Consider the following 15574-nt stretch of genomic DNA (forward strand, 5'->3'; position numbering starts at 1 on the left):
TCAACTCTTAATAAATGAGGGGAGGAAGAGAACTAAGTAATTAAATACTTGGGCTATTTGATTACCTGAATCCCTGAATGCACTGAAATAAAATTCATTGACTGGAGTATTTGGCTAGCTTGCAAACTAGACGATCTTCCCTGAATTAATAATAAACTATTAGAATAATATATAATGTTATATTACATAATAATATGTTATATATGATCATATTAAATACATAAACTCAGAGAATGGAACATTTTTTTAAAAATGACTGTTGAGAAGCTGTCCTTGGAGTTCTTTTGTTTATGGATATGTGGATTGATTTTTGACAAAGGAATTTATTAGATCAAACACACCTCAATCTTTTTTTCATCCCAAATCATAAAAAAGTTTGACAAAATTCACCTAAGGAATTTTATTTAGGTCCTCAGCTGCTATCTGTTATCCATCTACATGCCCTCTAATTTTCCTTTGTCATTATCAGGTGACCTTAATCTGATGGATTTAGTGACTCCTCTGTCATTCCTTTGCCCCCAGATCTTCAGTGACAGCTTTGAAAATACATTCTAATTACCATCAGTTAATATTTTTTTTTAACCACAGTATGCTGGCTACTGCCCAGATCATGCAAAATGATTTTTGAATAATGATATGCCTTAATTTTAATATAACTGTAATTAAGTAAAAATATTTTTAAAAAATTAGAAAGACTTTAAGCGTATCTTAGCAACAGACAATGTCTACTGTCCAGGGGATACTAGGCTATGTGTGAAGAGATGTTCACTGGGAAGGTGTCAGCCCCTGAGTGATGGATTCTTTGGCCATGGCAAAACGAGAAATATAAGAAATAGAAATCTATAGTCAAACACTTGACTGCTTGAAATCGACATTCTACAAAAGCTTTAAAAAAAAGCTCAATCTGATTTATCTGTTGGTTGAATATAATCTTCCAGGCGCTTCTGGAGTCAGCTATCGGCAGTGGAACCCAGGTTTCTTTTGAACTCGACATTACCTTGAGAGAACAAACCAGACCCAGAGGCTATTGTAGCTATGCTGGGAGCCTAGATCCTCACACAGGAATATTTAATAATGGCCTGGAGGCAATAATCGGGAATACCTATTGGGAGAAAAAGCTAATAATAGCCAAAGCCAGCGAGTCTAGCTTTGGTTTGTTGGCTGGGAGGTCTGACTTTTGGGGGAAGAGAGAATGGAAAGGAGACTGAGCGTCAGGGTAATAGAGGAGCACATGGAAAGTCAGCTCCCCCAGCCAGAGACAAGCAGTCACACTTGTATAGGATGCTGACCAAGGGGCGAGGCTGGCTTTGGCAGCAATGCTGAGAACACTTGTTTCTGTATTGTTCTCCAGCATGTATGGAATGAAATTGTTGATAGAGTATTTTAGTCATAACACAAAGCCGGTCTTTAAAACAACCTTACTAAAGAGAGCAAATATCCTCATGGACTCTAGATGAGCTAACTGTATACATTTTTTGATTCTATTAAGTTGCTGGAAATTGGGAAGTTTATTACCTTTATTTCATTTTTTTTATCCCTATGAAAAAATGCATTTTCCTCGGGGCTGAAAGTAGCTTTTATGATTCTTTGCCACAGTTAGATGTTGCCTCTAGACTGTACTAAATACAAGAGGAGAGGTGTTTCTTAAGGGTATTGTGTGAATCTTGTTTCATCTTAGTGTCTCTGTGATAGTGTCTTATATATAGTAAATGAAGAAAGGGAACATGCATTTATTAAGCACCTGATGTGCACCAGGCAATATGTTAAGTTTTCTACAAATATTTTTTTTCACTTTTTTTAAAATAACTTTTTATTGACAGAACCTATATCAGGATAATTTTTTTACAGCATTATTCTTTGCACTCACTTCTGTTCTGATTTTTCCCCTCCCTCCCCCCACCCCCCTCCCCCAGATGGCAAGCAGTCCTTTACATGTTGAATAGGTTACAGTATATCCTGGATACAATATATGTGTGCAGAACCGAACAGTTTTCTTGTTGCACAGGGAGAATTGGATTCAGAAGGTAGAAATAACCCGGGAAGAAAAACAAAAATGCAAGCAGTTTATATTCATTTCTTTTTTACAAAATGTGATCACTTTTGATCCTGATAACAACCCTGCTAAATAGGAGCTGTTGCTATTATTCTCATTTTTTTAAATTAAGGAAATCAAGGCAGCCAGAGGTCAAATGACTTTTTCAGATCACTCAACTAGTAAGTATCTAAGACTAGATTTGAACTCAGCTCCTTGTGACTGGGAGACACAGCATTCTATCTGCTGTACTTCAAAGTGGTCAGGTGTAAGTATGACTTTGCTTAATAAATGTTTAATTGAATTAATATGCCTACTTTTTAAAATCTTGGGACTCTTGAGTATTTTATTTTAGAAAACTAAATGTTGATTTTTTTCCCAACACAAAGCATTAATTTTGTTTTTTTAAAAACCCTTTTCTCATTCCCCTAAATTGGAGTGGGGAGGAAATCTATGAGACAAAGAAAAAAAAATCCTTCTAACAAGAAACCTCAAGTGCCTGTATTCGAATGTCCAAAAAAAAATCTGTGCCTCGTTGGGCATCTTGAGTTTGTGTCTGTGTCACAGGTAGGCCGCAGGCTTTAACACCTGTCCCCTGGAATGGGCCATTGCACTGATCAAGGCCATCACAACTTTCAAGGTTGCTCACCTTACAAGATTCTTGTTGGCCCTGGGGCCCACGGGACTCATCTTCAGGGGTTCGAATCTGCCCTCATACACTCGGGAGTTGTGGGACCCCGAGCACATCACTTCACCTTGTGGGGGCCCCGTCTCCTCCTCTGCAAAAAGCACCAGAGGAGGAAATGGCTGACCCCTCCAGTGTCCTTGCCAAGAGACCCTCAGAATGGGTCACGGAGAGACAGACACAACTGGGGCGGCTTCCCACTGGATTAGGTCTTCGGCCATTCACGCAGCTCCCCCCGGGAAGGTCTTTGGAAAGCCTGAAGGAAGGCCCCGCGGGATGTCAGACCACTTATTACCAGGCACAGGGTTCAGTTCTTTTCCAGCCCCGCAGCACTCCCCCTTTCTGACCTTTTTTTGTGGCGTGGGGGAAGAGAGGGAGCGCTGGACTTGGGCCAAGAAGACCTGAGTTCAAATCTTGCCCAGGACCCTCGCTTCGCTGAGTCTCAGTAGGCCTGGCTGCCTCAGCCTGGCCTCTCATTTGGGGATCATGCGGCCTCAGCCTCTGAGGCTTTGGGAGGCTCCCATGAGTGTCCGGTGTAAAATGTTCTGTGACCTTAGAGCACCCGATCAATATTAGCCATTTTATGAGTTGTTTTTGAGGAGAGCCAGACTCTCTGTGACCCCTTGGGGGTTTTCTCGGCAGAGATTATGCAGTGGTTTGCCATGTCCTCCTCCAGCTCATTTTACAGATGAGGAAACTGAGGCAAATGGTGACGGGCCTTGGCCAGGGGCTGAGGCTGGATTCAAATTTGGGAAGATCAGTTCTCCCGACTCCAGGGCCAGCAGCCCCTGAGATCACATGTGTTTCCACAAAGGATGAGTTTCCCATTGGCCAAAGTGCACCAGGGGAAGCTCATTGCCGTGACTCGGCCGCTGTTCTCCCAGAGGTCAAATGCCACGCAGGGTCTAGCAGCTGCCACCTAGAAGCCTGAGTCCCCTCCTCGCCCCCCCCCCCATGGCCTCCAGCTGATGAACCCTCCTCTTCCTCCTAGGATTATTCCCACGTGCTGACCTGTGTGACCGAGAGAGAAAAGTTCATCGTGCCCATTAAGGCTCGGGGCGCTCGCGCCATCCTGGATTTTCCCGACGAGCTGAACTTTGGCATTTGTCCCGTCAAATACAGCACCCAGAAGATTCTGCTGGTCCGGAATATTGGCAACAGGGAGGCTGTGTTTCATATCCAGATCCGGAGGTAGGTGGGCCTGGGCCCCATGATGGATCACAGCTCCCCAGTCAGCACCCCCGGGCTGCCAGCAGAGTAATACAGCCGATTGCTTCCTTACCGATTCTAATTAGACATCTCTCCCAGCCTCAGCTAATAGGGCAGAATGAATCATCTGGCCTTTCTCACTCGCTCTCTCTCTTTCTCTCTCTCTCTCTCTGTCTCTGTCTCTATCTTTTTCTTTTTCCTCTTTCTTCTTCTCCTTTCCCTCCTTCTTTCTCCTCCTTCTCTTCTTCCTTTTCCTCCTCCTCCTTTCCCTCCTTCTCCTCCTTTTCCTTCTCCTCCTCCCTTTCCTTCTCCTTCTTTTCTCCTCCTCCTTTCCCTCCTTCTCCTCCTTTTCCTTCTCCTCCTTTTCCTCCTCCTCCTCTTCCCTCTCCCTCTCCCACTTCTCTTCTCTCTCCCTCTCCCACTTCCCTTCCCTCTGCCTTTCTCTCTTCCTTTCCCTCCCTCTTCCCTCTTCTCTCTCTCCTCCTGCTCTTTCTCCCTCTCCTTTCCTCTCTCCCTCTCTCCCCTCTCTTTCTGTCCCCCCATTTCATCCCTTCCTCCTTCCCTCCATCTACCTCCATCCCTCCCCCTTCCCTTCAGAGGACACTAAAGGACTACAGAGACTTATCCAGCTCCCATTTGGAAAAATAGGATTTCTGTGCCTTCTTTGTCCATGTGTCCGTTGGGCCTCTGCCTCAGTGGGAGGCCTGGCTTGTGTTCTTCATGCGAGAGCATGATGTGTGAAGGCAGCCAGACCAATGTGGTGTTTTAGAGCTCACAAAGTGAGTGATGCTGTTAACTTGGCTCCCAGTCCAACCCCTCATTTACAGAGGGGGACCCTGAGTCTCAGGGGAGCAGAAGTGGGATTTTCTGTCTCCTGCCTCTGGATGCCTCCTTCCCCAAATGGGGGAGCGCCGGCTCACCCTGTGATCCTGAGCCAGTCCCTTCCCCTCTGCCTGCCTCCGTTTTCTCATCATTGAAATGGGGACAATCACAGGACCTCCCTCTCAGGGTCATGGTGAGGATCACAGGAGGTAATAAAGCTCTCTGCAACTCTTAAAGGCCCTAAAGATCAGCTCCCTAGCTAATGTTACTTTTTTATTGTTGTTGCCTTCATCTCAAGTCTTCAAATTCAAAACCCAACCCTGATCTTGACCAAATATCATTTGGTAACAGGTTTGGGGCATTTTAATTGTTAAATAGAATCCATCAGAGGCTGTTTGCCAAAATGAGCCACAAGAGGGGCGGCGGGGGCTCGCGGGCAGGTGGGGCGGCCCTGCTGCCTGCGGAGTTCACGATCGGGCTCACAGGCCGGGCTGATTCACCGTGGGGGGAAGGAACAGCCTCTTCCACTGCTTAAAATAAATGTGGCGAACCACAAACCGCAGGCTTCTCAGCGTTTCACCATGAGGGACAGGCTCGCAGACGTTTGGAGAAGAAGTCTGGGCAGTCTCCCTAATCTGGAGTCGCCACCGAGCCAGATCCTCAAGGAGCCAGATGTAAAGCCCAGTACAATTCCATGCACAGATACAGCTGAGAGACATTCGCTTCATAGCTTCAATGGTTAGGTTACCAAGGAGATCTAAGGTTATCCTATTCTACCCTTCTTCCCTTCCTCCCCCCCCCCCTTTTCTGCCTCTGTCTCTCCCTCCTCCCTCCTCCTTCTGTCTTTGTCTCTCTCTGTCTCCCTCCCTCCTCTTCCTTCTTTCTCTCTTTCTTGCTTTCTTTCTTTCTTTCTTTCTTTCTTTCTTTCTTTCTTTCTTTCTTTCTTTCTTTCTTTCTCTCTCTCTCTCTCTCTTTCTTTCTCTCTCTTTCTCTTTCTCTCTCTCTCTCTCTCTCTCTCTCTCTCTCTCACTCCTCACACACACACACACACACACACAAATCTTCTTAGTTTAAATATCAGTCAACAAACATTGCATTAAGTACTTACTATGTGCTGGACTCTGTCCTAAGCTCTAGGCACATGAATATACCCTCTGGCAAGGGGCTGGCAGGTCACAACAGCTCTGGGACTTGTAGTTTTTATAAGTTTGGGAAGAAAGGAAACTACCTTAAGATGAGGTCTTTGCCTGGAAGACAGAGCTTGTTCACAGATAGGATAGGAGAGCTTGGGACTCTGGAAGAGAAGGGAGAGGTGGCCATCATTGATGGTCTCAGCCTGTGTGCATCTGCCTCACCTGCCAAGCATGAGCAAATGGACAGGCACTGACTGCTCCAGGAGTGACAAAATCTAGCCCCGAGGAGCCTGCTCCTAGTCTGCCCCTGCCTTCCACTTAATTGTGATTTTAAGAATCCTTTACTATAAAGATTTAATGTTATTTAAGAGATTTAATTATTTGATAGTATTTATATATTATTAACACATTATTATACATTAATCATGTTATATTAACATATTAACATTATTTACAAGATTTAACTTTATTTCTCACAAACATTTGTGGCAGACCCTTTGTGTTGCCCAGTATCCCCTTGCTTGTGGTAAAGAGGCTATGATGGAACCAGAGAGGAGAAAGACCTGTGGTGGGGAAGCCCCATTGTTGGGCTGACCTTTGTGACTGAGAGACAAATACAGCTGAGAGACATTCGCTTCATAGCTTCAATGGTTAGGTTACCAACCTTCTCCTCCTCATATTATGATATGAGCTGTTTCATAGCTATCCTTCCAAGGGCATAAGAGTTTCCCGGGTGGCTCATTTTTTATGACTTATAGACACGATCCCAAGTGGAACTGGATGTCAGAGCGCTGTCCCTGTCTTCGAGGACTCCATACCAGTGTGTTCCCTGTGTGTCAGTGTCAGTGAGTTCCTCTAAGTGTGCTCACTATCTCTCTGGCCTTAAGTCCCAAAGCACCCCCTTCCTGGCCAAGCAACTAGGAATGTACAAGATGCAGAAGGATCAGACAAAAGGTGACTTTAGAGGGTTTTAACAGAGAGGGGAGGGTAGGGAAAGCTTTACCTGCCAAATGAAGCTGCAGGGGAATGGGAGCCACAGGAACTTGTTACGGGGTGTGTGTGTGTGTGTGTGTGTGTGTGTGTGTGTGTGTGTGTGTGAGAGAGAGAGAGAGAGAGAGAGAGAAGAGAGAGAGAGAGAGAGATGAAGAAGGAAAGGGAGAGGGAAGGAGAAGAAATGAGGGAGAGAGAGATAAAGAGAAAGATACAGAGGCACAGAAAAATAGAGACAGAGACAGAGAAAGAAGAGAGAGAGGAAGAGAGGGAGGAAAAGAGAGAGAAAGCGAGGGAAAAGAAAGAAAGGAGGAGAGAAAAAGAAAAGGAAGGGGATAGAGATAGAGGCAGAGACAGAGATCTCATCAGAGTTGTGCTTTAGGAAAATCACTTTGATGATTTTATGGAAGAAAAGATTGGAGTGGGAAGGGTGGGGGTATTGCAGTTGTTCAGCTGGGAGGTGACGGGGATTTGGGGTGGTAGTCATGTGAATAGAGAGAATGGATGAATGAGCCATGTCAAGGAGACTGCGCAGCTGATCATTTATATAAAGTCAGTGACAAAGACACTAAGGTTGCAAATATGGGTTTCTTGGAGGATGGTGGTACCCTAAATGGCGGCAGGGAAATCTGGAAGAGGGGAAGGTTTGGGAGAAAGATGATCTCTGCTTTAGACATCTGAGTTTAAAATGCTGATGGGATATCCAGTTTGAAATGTTTGATATGATAAAGGACATCCAATACACTGAAATTAACATCCTATACAGTGAGGACTGTAATTCAGGAGGGACATCAGATATCTAGATCTTCTGAGCATCTGCGGAGAGATGATAATTAAATCCATGGGAGCTCTTGAGCTCCTGAAGTAAGAGGATGCAGAGAGAGAATGAAACAACTTACTCCACACGTGTTGTGTGCCAAACACTTTGCTGAGCCCTGGGGATACAGAAGCAAAGGCAGTGCTCGCCAGGAAGGAGATTAGAGTGTCAGTTCACTGGGAGTGGGATTGTTTCATTCTTTGTACTCTCCAGCATCTTAACATAGTCCCTGGAACGTGGTAAGTTCTTAATAAATACTCGATTGGTTGATGGGTAGTAATGGGATAGGCCACATGCACAGGGGAGTGATGGCCAGGAACGGGGTACTTTGGTACTGAAACTCTAGGGATGGCGAGGATACTTGGGGAAATATACTGACACGTCCCATCCAGAACAATGAGAAAGTTGATATCATCATTTTGCAGTTAGAAAGAGAGTAATGGGGAACAAAGGGTACGAGGCAGACAGCAAGGTGGAACGGGAGATGTCTGGAGAAGGCTCTTCTGTGATAGTGGCGAGGAGAGGCAGGACAGGCTGGCCGGGGGGAGAAGGCCCAGGACAGAGCCGTGCGGTCAGGGGATAGTTTGAGAGACGACTTGGTTGATGAGCCGGCCAAGGCCACTGGGAGGACAAGACATGCCCGAGAGGCCACAGGGGTGAGATTTGGGGAGGGGAGATCGCAATCTTATGGAGTGAAGCCGCTGCGTCAGAGGGATGGGAGGGAGCTTCACTTGGTAGGTGGTAGGGAAGGGAACAATAGGCAGGGAGAGGTTGAAGGGGAGTGAGAATGGGGATGATAGAAGGGGCTGTCTGCTGGAGATGAAGGGTACAGGATCAAGAAGACATATAGAAGAGTGGTGGGTGATCCCAGGGGCTTGTGATTTCAGGACAGGGTCAGAAGAGGGAGCTCATGGCTAAAGGCCTCAATTTAGAGCAAGAGCATGGGCTGGGAGTAGGATGTGTTAGAGCAGTCTTGAGGAGGGAAGCAACAGCCATTGACATCAGTGGGGACAAGGATTAAGTATAACTGCCTGCTGTCGTGAGGGTCCAGCTGAGATTAGAATAACAAGTTTGTAGTGGATGCATAAAAATAGAACAATAACGAATGCATGATTTACAAACTATGATGTTATATAGTAGCATATATGGACCCGAATGAAGACTTAATAATGACATAAATAATGAGTTAAATAGCAAATCATCAAAAGAAAAACCATGTGAAGAAGAATGAAAATGCTGAGGCAACATAACAGAATTTCCAGGATCCAGCTAAAACATTCCCCAGAAAATCTACATCCCTGAGAAGTTGTCAAGAAACATATTTTTATTATTTAAATGATTTGGTTCACATTTATCTTTGTTACTTGATTTCTATTTGTGGTAAAGTTTCTTACGACCTTGTAATAGTTTACGGGTGTATTTGGAGTCTTCTTTATTTGGCTTTATTGTTTGAGTTAAAATAAAGATCTGGTTTGGGAATAATTTATAAGAAATGAGCCCTTGGGAAACTACCACACATTTATTATTAGGCAAGCAGGCAAGAAAAGAAAACCAGACCCCTGGAGATGAAGGACTTGCCCCACATCACCTAAGTACCAAGTGTTGGAAGGAATATTTGAACCCAGGTCTTCTGTTCTTTCTCTCGGCCCTGGACTGCCCTGCTTCTTCCCAGCTCAGCAGGGGCTTAAACACTCCTCCGACTGGATCACTAAAACACCTGGCTCCCGTCGTCCATAATCTGAAACAAAATCTGAAGACAATTTCCCAGAAACTGATGAGGGCTGAAGCCGTGCAAGCCAGAGAGGAATTCCGTGAGCAATCCAGGGCATTAACAAGTGACCAAGAGACTGCGCGGAGGACCCAGATGGGATCCCAGCTGTGCCCCAGAGCCCCGCAAGGCTGCCCTCCCAGCCATGTTCTGGACTTTCTGGTCAGCGTGGATGGATGAGCATTTATCAGGCACCTCAAACATGCCCGGCACTGTCCCTACCTGGGACAAAGTAAGACAGCCTCTGTTCTCCGAGGGGGTGGCAGGTGGGATGTCAGCACAAAGCAAAGGTTTTCAGATGTAGGTCCCATAAAAAGACACCATTGACCTTAGGATCCAACCAGATGCCCCCGCCACCTCTTTGTGTCATTTCCATTTCTGAAGTAGAACCCTTTGCAAAGCTGGGCTTTGGGGGCAAAAATCTTGCTTTCTGGGTGGTCAATAGTGGTGACTGTAGTGCCTGTAGGGCCCTGCCGGGCTGCGTCTCAAGGGGATGTCTGGATGCCATTCCAAAGCCTCTCTGGGGCAGGGTCCAGATCAGGGAGAGAGGAGTCAAGGTGGTGATGGTGATGGGACTTCCTCGGCACATGCTGCCTCCTGCTGCTGCATTTTGGCGGGCTTGCCTGCCCTGTGTGCGATGATTGGTTGGCAGTTGAAGGGGGTGGTTGGCCCCTTCCCCAGGGAGCTCAGTGTAGCTCCATGCCCTTGAAACACTGAAAGACTCACTCCTCTGAAGCTTCCCCTTGTTCCCTTGTTAGCAGAGAGCCTCTGGGTACTCCAAATAACCGCACGTCCTTGCAGCCTAACCCACTGACCCTCAGGACTATTGGGAATAAGGCAGAAGGCACTCCTCCACCGGGGGTCTGTGGGAGAAAACTCCAGGCTCACTCAGCATGGCTCTGATTTCAGTCATTAAAGTCACGGGTTGGTGCTTTAGTGAATGTACCCAGATCTTCTGCATCATGAAGACATTAAGAGGAAATGGCCAAACCTGCTCATTTTGACATCTCAAAGAATCCACATCTATGTGACCTTGTAGCCTAACACTATCACTATCTAAAAATCTCGTTAGGGAACAACTTTGTAATCTTGACCTTGCCAATCATTAAACATAGATGAGATTTTAATAAGAACAAGAAGACAGATTTCAGAGGCAAATGGGAGGAATATAATTTCAAGGGGATGAGGAGAAATTGTTGCCGTTTGATTCACTCTGCATCCAATTATATTGTGTTTTTTGTTTTTTGCAGAGACCAGTAAGAAATGAGATCAACTTTGGAAGTCTTGGAGAGTTCAAAATCCTTTTAGAAAAAAAATCTCTGAGCTTTATTATTTATCCGTTATATTAGATAATAATAATTAAGTTAGTGGGGGATTAGTTATGGGGAAAATAGAAAAAGGAATTGGAGAAAAGTCTTTTGAACTAGATAGCCTATAGTTTTGTTTAAAAACAAATCAATTTTAGATTCTGGTCTACTCACTCTTGACAAACAATGAAATCTTGAAATAAAGTTGGCATTTTCATTTATTCATCTTAGCCATCATTCAGAATTAATGGAATTTGGCTTTAAATAATTTAAGAACTGATATAGCTCAGAGACAGATACCACAGCATCTCAGAATTGGAAGGAGCCCCCAAGCCATCTAGTTCAATTTCTGCCTGAATGATCAGCCACTCTATAAGGCCATCAATAAATAGCCTTTGAGGTTTTGCAAAAAGCCTTCTAGTGAAAAGAGTGTTCCTAGTTCCTAACTTTGGGTTAGTTCTCATGATTAAATTTTACTCTATTTACCTTGGCAGTGTCTACTCATTGTTCTTAGCTCTGCTTTTGGGGGCCAAAACAGAATAATTTGAATCCTTTGAATCTTCAGATACTTAAAAACATTTTTCATGTCACTAAGTCTTTTATTCGCCAGAAGAAACATCTCCATTTTCTTCACCTGGTTATTGTTCAATATCTCTCCGATAAGACTCTGTGTAGTTCTCCTCACTTAGCAAGCAAAAATGTGGCGTCCAGGACTGAACATAACTTTCCAGATGTGATACAAGCAGAGTAGAGCAACACATCAATGACCTTCTGGTTCCGATCCCTGTAACTCCCCACAGGGGATGATTCCTCCAAATCACACTATTGATCCAAACTGGGTTTGCACTCCACTAAAATGCCCAGATATTTTTTTCCAGATGAATTGCTATTTGGTTATACCTTCCTAATTTGTACTCATGAAAATTGATTTTGAACCCAACTTTTAAAAAAAATGTCTATTTTAAAAAATCAATTTGTCTGAGGTTCTGATCTTTCTTGTCATGATCTTTTTGGGTCCTTACTTTGTCATCCAAATGTTAGTTCTCTTCTGATTTTGTATCATTTGCAAATATAGTAGATGTAGCAGTTGTGCCTCTCTCTGAGGCACTGATAAATATATTAAATATAAATATATTAAACAATTCAGGTTCAAGCACAGAGCTCTGGAATATTCTTTGAAGATAATATAAACCCAGTAATGACTTCTCTTGGAGTCTAATCATCCAACTAGTTCTGAATCTAACCATCCTGTTGTCTAGCTCCCATCTCTTCATCTTATTTACAAATGACTTGTTGAGATTTTGGTAATTTCTAACTAAAGCACTAGTCTGATTTACCTAAAATCTCCTAAAAATGACTTTAATCTGCCTGGGTGGTACTTGATGGACCCATGTTGGCTCTTTGTTATCTCTGCTTTATTTTCTAAGTGTTCATTCACTATTCCTTTAATATGATGAGATTTTACCTTCAAAATATTTGCCAGAAAAAAAATGTCAAGTTTGCTGGCCTGGAGTTTGCCATCTGTTTTTTTTTCTTTTTTTGGCATTGGGTTGGTATTTACCTGTCTCACCTGTATGGTGACACCTGTCCTTTTCTCCATAGTTTTTCAAAGATCTTTGAAATGGGTTCAAAAATCACATTTGTCCATTCTTTCAGTAGGCAGAGTAGACCAGTGGTTTGGAGTCAGAACGAGCTAGGCTTGAGTCTTTCCTAAGTCTCTGAATTACTATGTGACCTTGACAGAATCCTTATCTTCTCTCAGGTCACAGCTATAATAAAAAGCAACTACCTCTAGATTTATACTGTTTCAAGTATCTAAAGAAATGGAAATGTTTTGTTAACATTAAAATGCTGTGTTAGGAACTATGCCCCCCAAACTATGTGCACCCTTTAATTCATTAGTGTGTACCTCAAAGAGATAAAAGAAATACGAAAAGAACACATATTTACGAAAATACTTATAGTAATTCTTTTTGTGGTGGCAAAGAACTATAGACTGAGGAGATGACCCATGGATTGGGGAATGGCTGAAAAAGTGATGGCGTATGAATGTGATGGAATATTATCATGCTGTATGAACTGATAGAGAAGGTTTTACAAAAGCCTGAAAAGATGGGTCTGAATTAATGCAGAGGGTAGTGAGCAGAACCAGGAGGATAATTTATGCAAGCAGATTACAATAATTTTATAGACAATTTTGAAAAACTTAGGAACTCCAGTCAACACCATGAAATGGTTCCAGAAGATTCATAATGAAACACATTATAAACCTCTACTTGTTGGAAAGGTGATGGACTGGAAGTACAGATATATATATATATATATATATGTATATATATATATATATATATATATGAGAGAGAGAGAGACATAAATATATGTACCCATTGAGAAAGCAAGTAAAACAATTTCATTAATATATATATATATGTGTATATACACATATATACATATATATATAATAGTCAAAACAAATTCCTGCATCAATCATGTCTATATGTAGAACTATATATATATATATAATTCATACTACACATCTAACTGCCCCATGTATACAATGTATAAATATAAATTTGTAAATAGACATTTATAAATGCATTATATGAAATATATCACATCATATAAAATATTATATACAATACAATGTGTAAAAATATATATTCATATAGTATATAAATATATGTAATTTATATATATATTTTTCTATGTAGTAGGCATGGTTAATGCAAGAATTTGTGTTCCTTGACTATACATATTTTTAATGGGTTTTGTTTTTCTTTCTTTCTCAATGAGTGAGGGAGATGGAGGTAGGAAGGAACTATAACCTCTCCTATTCTCTATTGAGAAATTGGTCATTCCAAGATATAATTAATACTTTTGTTGCTTTTGAATTTTGTCTTTTTTTACTTAGTCTTTCCAGTCAGGACTTTTTGGAATATATTTTGACCTTTCTTATGGTTAAGGATTGTTCTGTTTTTGCCTTCTCATTCTTAGGGCCTAGAACAGCGACTGATAACACTGCAGGTGCTGAACAAATGTTTGTTGAACTGCATTTTAAATAATGCTCATCTAGCTCTTGTTGGAAGACTTTCAGTGAGGGATTAAGGTCAGGATTAGGATTCCTTCCAAGGAAAACTCATTTTTTTAATTTTTGGCAATGTCATTTGCTAGGAAGTTCATCCTAATATTAAATCTTATTCTGTCTTCCTGTAAATTCTATCCAGGACTCCTACTTCTGCCCTCTGGGGCCAAGAAGAATAAGTCCATTATCATCTATTACCTGACTTTTCCTGTACAGATTTATTTTGTATCTGTCTGGTTCAGTCACTCTTACTAATTTCATCTTCTCCTTCATTCCCTCTCACATGCTTTCCTCCCTCCCTCTCTCCCCCTCTCTTCCTCTCCCTTTCTCTCCTTCCCCTCCTCTCTCCCTCTTTCCCTCTCCCCTTCCCTCCCTCCCTCTTTCTCTCCCTCTCCCCTTCCTTCCTCCCTCCCTTCCTCCCTCCCTTCCTCTCTTCCTTCCTCCTTCCTCCCTCTCTCCCTTCCTTCTTCTCTCCCTTCCTCCCTCCCCCTCCCTCCCTTCTTTTCTCCTTTCCTCCTTCCTTCCTTCCTTCCTTCCTTCCTTCCTTCCTTCCTTCCTTCCTTCCTTCCTTCCTTCCTTCCTTCCTTCCTTCCTTCCTTCTTCCTTCCTTCCTTCCTTCCTTCCTTCCTTCCTTCCTTCCTTCCTTCCTTCCTTCCTTCCTTCCTTCCTTCCTTCCTTCCTTCCTTCCTTCCTTTCTTCTTTTTATTTCTTTCTAAGATTTCTATGGAGATGGCATCAGCAGTTCCTAAATCATATTTCCCATCTCTGTTAGATCTCTAATAATAAACTCAGCTCTCTGAAATTATGATCAAAGAGGTTATGGTAAGATGGTGGTATGTTATAGTCTAAATGACCCTAGTTTCTCCATATGTGCCCCAATGTGCTCTAAAAATACATCAGAAGAAACAGTGACAAGAAAACCTACTATAAACTTCCACTCAGTCCAGAAGAATCCCCCAAAGATTTCTGGAATGTCATAGACTCATGATATACAGATAAGAGAATTACGAATTATTAGGAGGATAATTGATAAGAATAGAGGAAGAGGAGAGGCCGGCATTCACAGACTTCTTACAACGGAGCACATCTTTATAGTCAACAAGCAATTAAAACACATATACAGAAAAAAAGCATTTCACTTTTTTTTGATGACAAGAAATCATTTGATTCCATAGAACATAATATGCTCTTAAAGCTTCTACTCCAACAAGGTATATGTTGATATCTCATATGATTCTGTGATAAAATATAATCATAGAATAATTAATTTTTTGATAAGATTAAGTGAGATATATACAATAGGAGATAAGACATTCCCCAAATATACTATTGCTACCTACCTTATAGAGTATCTCTGTCAAATCGAAATGGAAAAGAAATTCTTTATAGGTCTCAAATCTTCCAGTTGCTCTCATTTGCAAATGATGCTCAAGGCCATCCTCAAAATTCAGCTCAGGAAAAGCCAAATGAATAGACAATGCTGATGGTCTTAACCATGCCAATATAGTTGGATGAAACATCCAGGGAGTTAATCCTTCAGTACTATATCTTATGCTTGCATTGTACAAATGGATTACAAGCAATGAATTTAACAGGAGAAGAGAATTGATCTGGAGGAGATTTGAGAAATCATATAGAATTTTTAGCAGTCCCAAGCTTGTCCTTGAGATACAATCCTTACCCTCCTTTTCACACCAATAATATCTCTAAAATTTATTTGATCTTTTCT

At 42.4% G+C, this 15574-nt stretch overlaps 1 protein-coding gene across 2 annotated transcripts in view; it reads left to right on the forward strand.

Annotated features, from left to right (window-relative positions):
- LOC127547655 (hydrocephalus-inducing protein homolog) overlaps nt 1–4039 on the forward strand; it is a 78817-nt gene extending 74778 nt beyond the window's left edge. For both annotated transcript variants that reach the window (XM_051974607.1, XM_051974608.1), the window contains one exon: nt 3709–4039. In XM_051974607.1, coding sequence (XP_051830567.1) covers nt 3709–3912 — 204 coding nt within the window. In that variant the 3' untranslated portion in view covers nt 3913–4039. The remainder of the gene's footprint in view (nt 1–3708) is intronic.
- The last annotated feature ends 11535 nt before the right edge of the window (nt 4040–15574 follow it).

The sequence above is a fragment of the Antechinus flavipes genome, chromosome 2 (genome assembly GCF_016432865.1).
Source record: "Antechinus flavipes isolate AdamAnt ecotype Samford, QLD, Australia chromosome 2, AdamAnt_v2, whole genome shotgun sequence".
Taxonomy (NCBI): domain Eukaryota; kingdom Metazoa; phylum Chordata; class Mammalia; order Dasyuromorphia; family Dasyuridae; genus Antechinus; species Antechinus flavipes.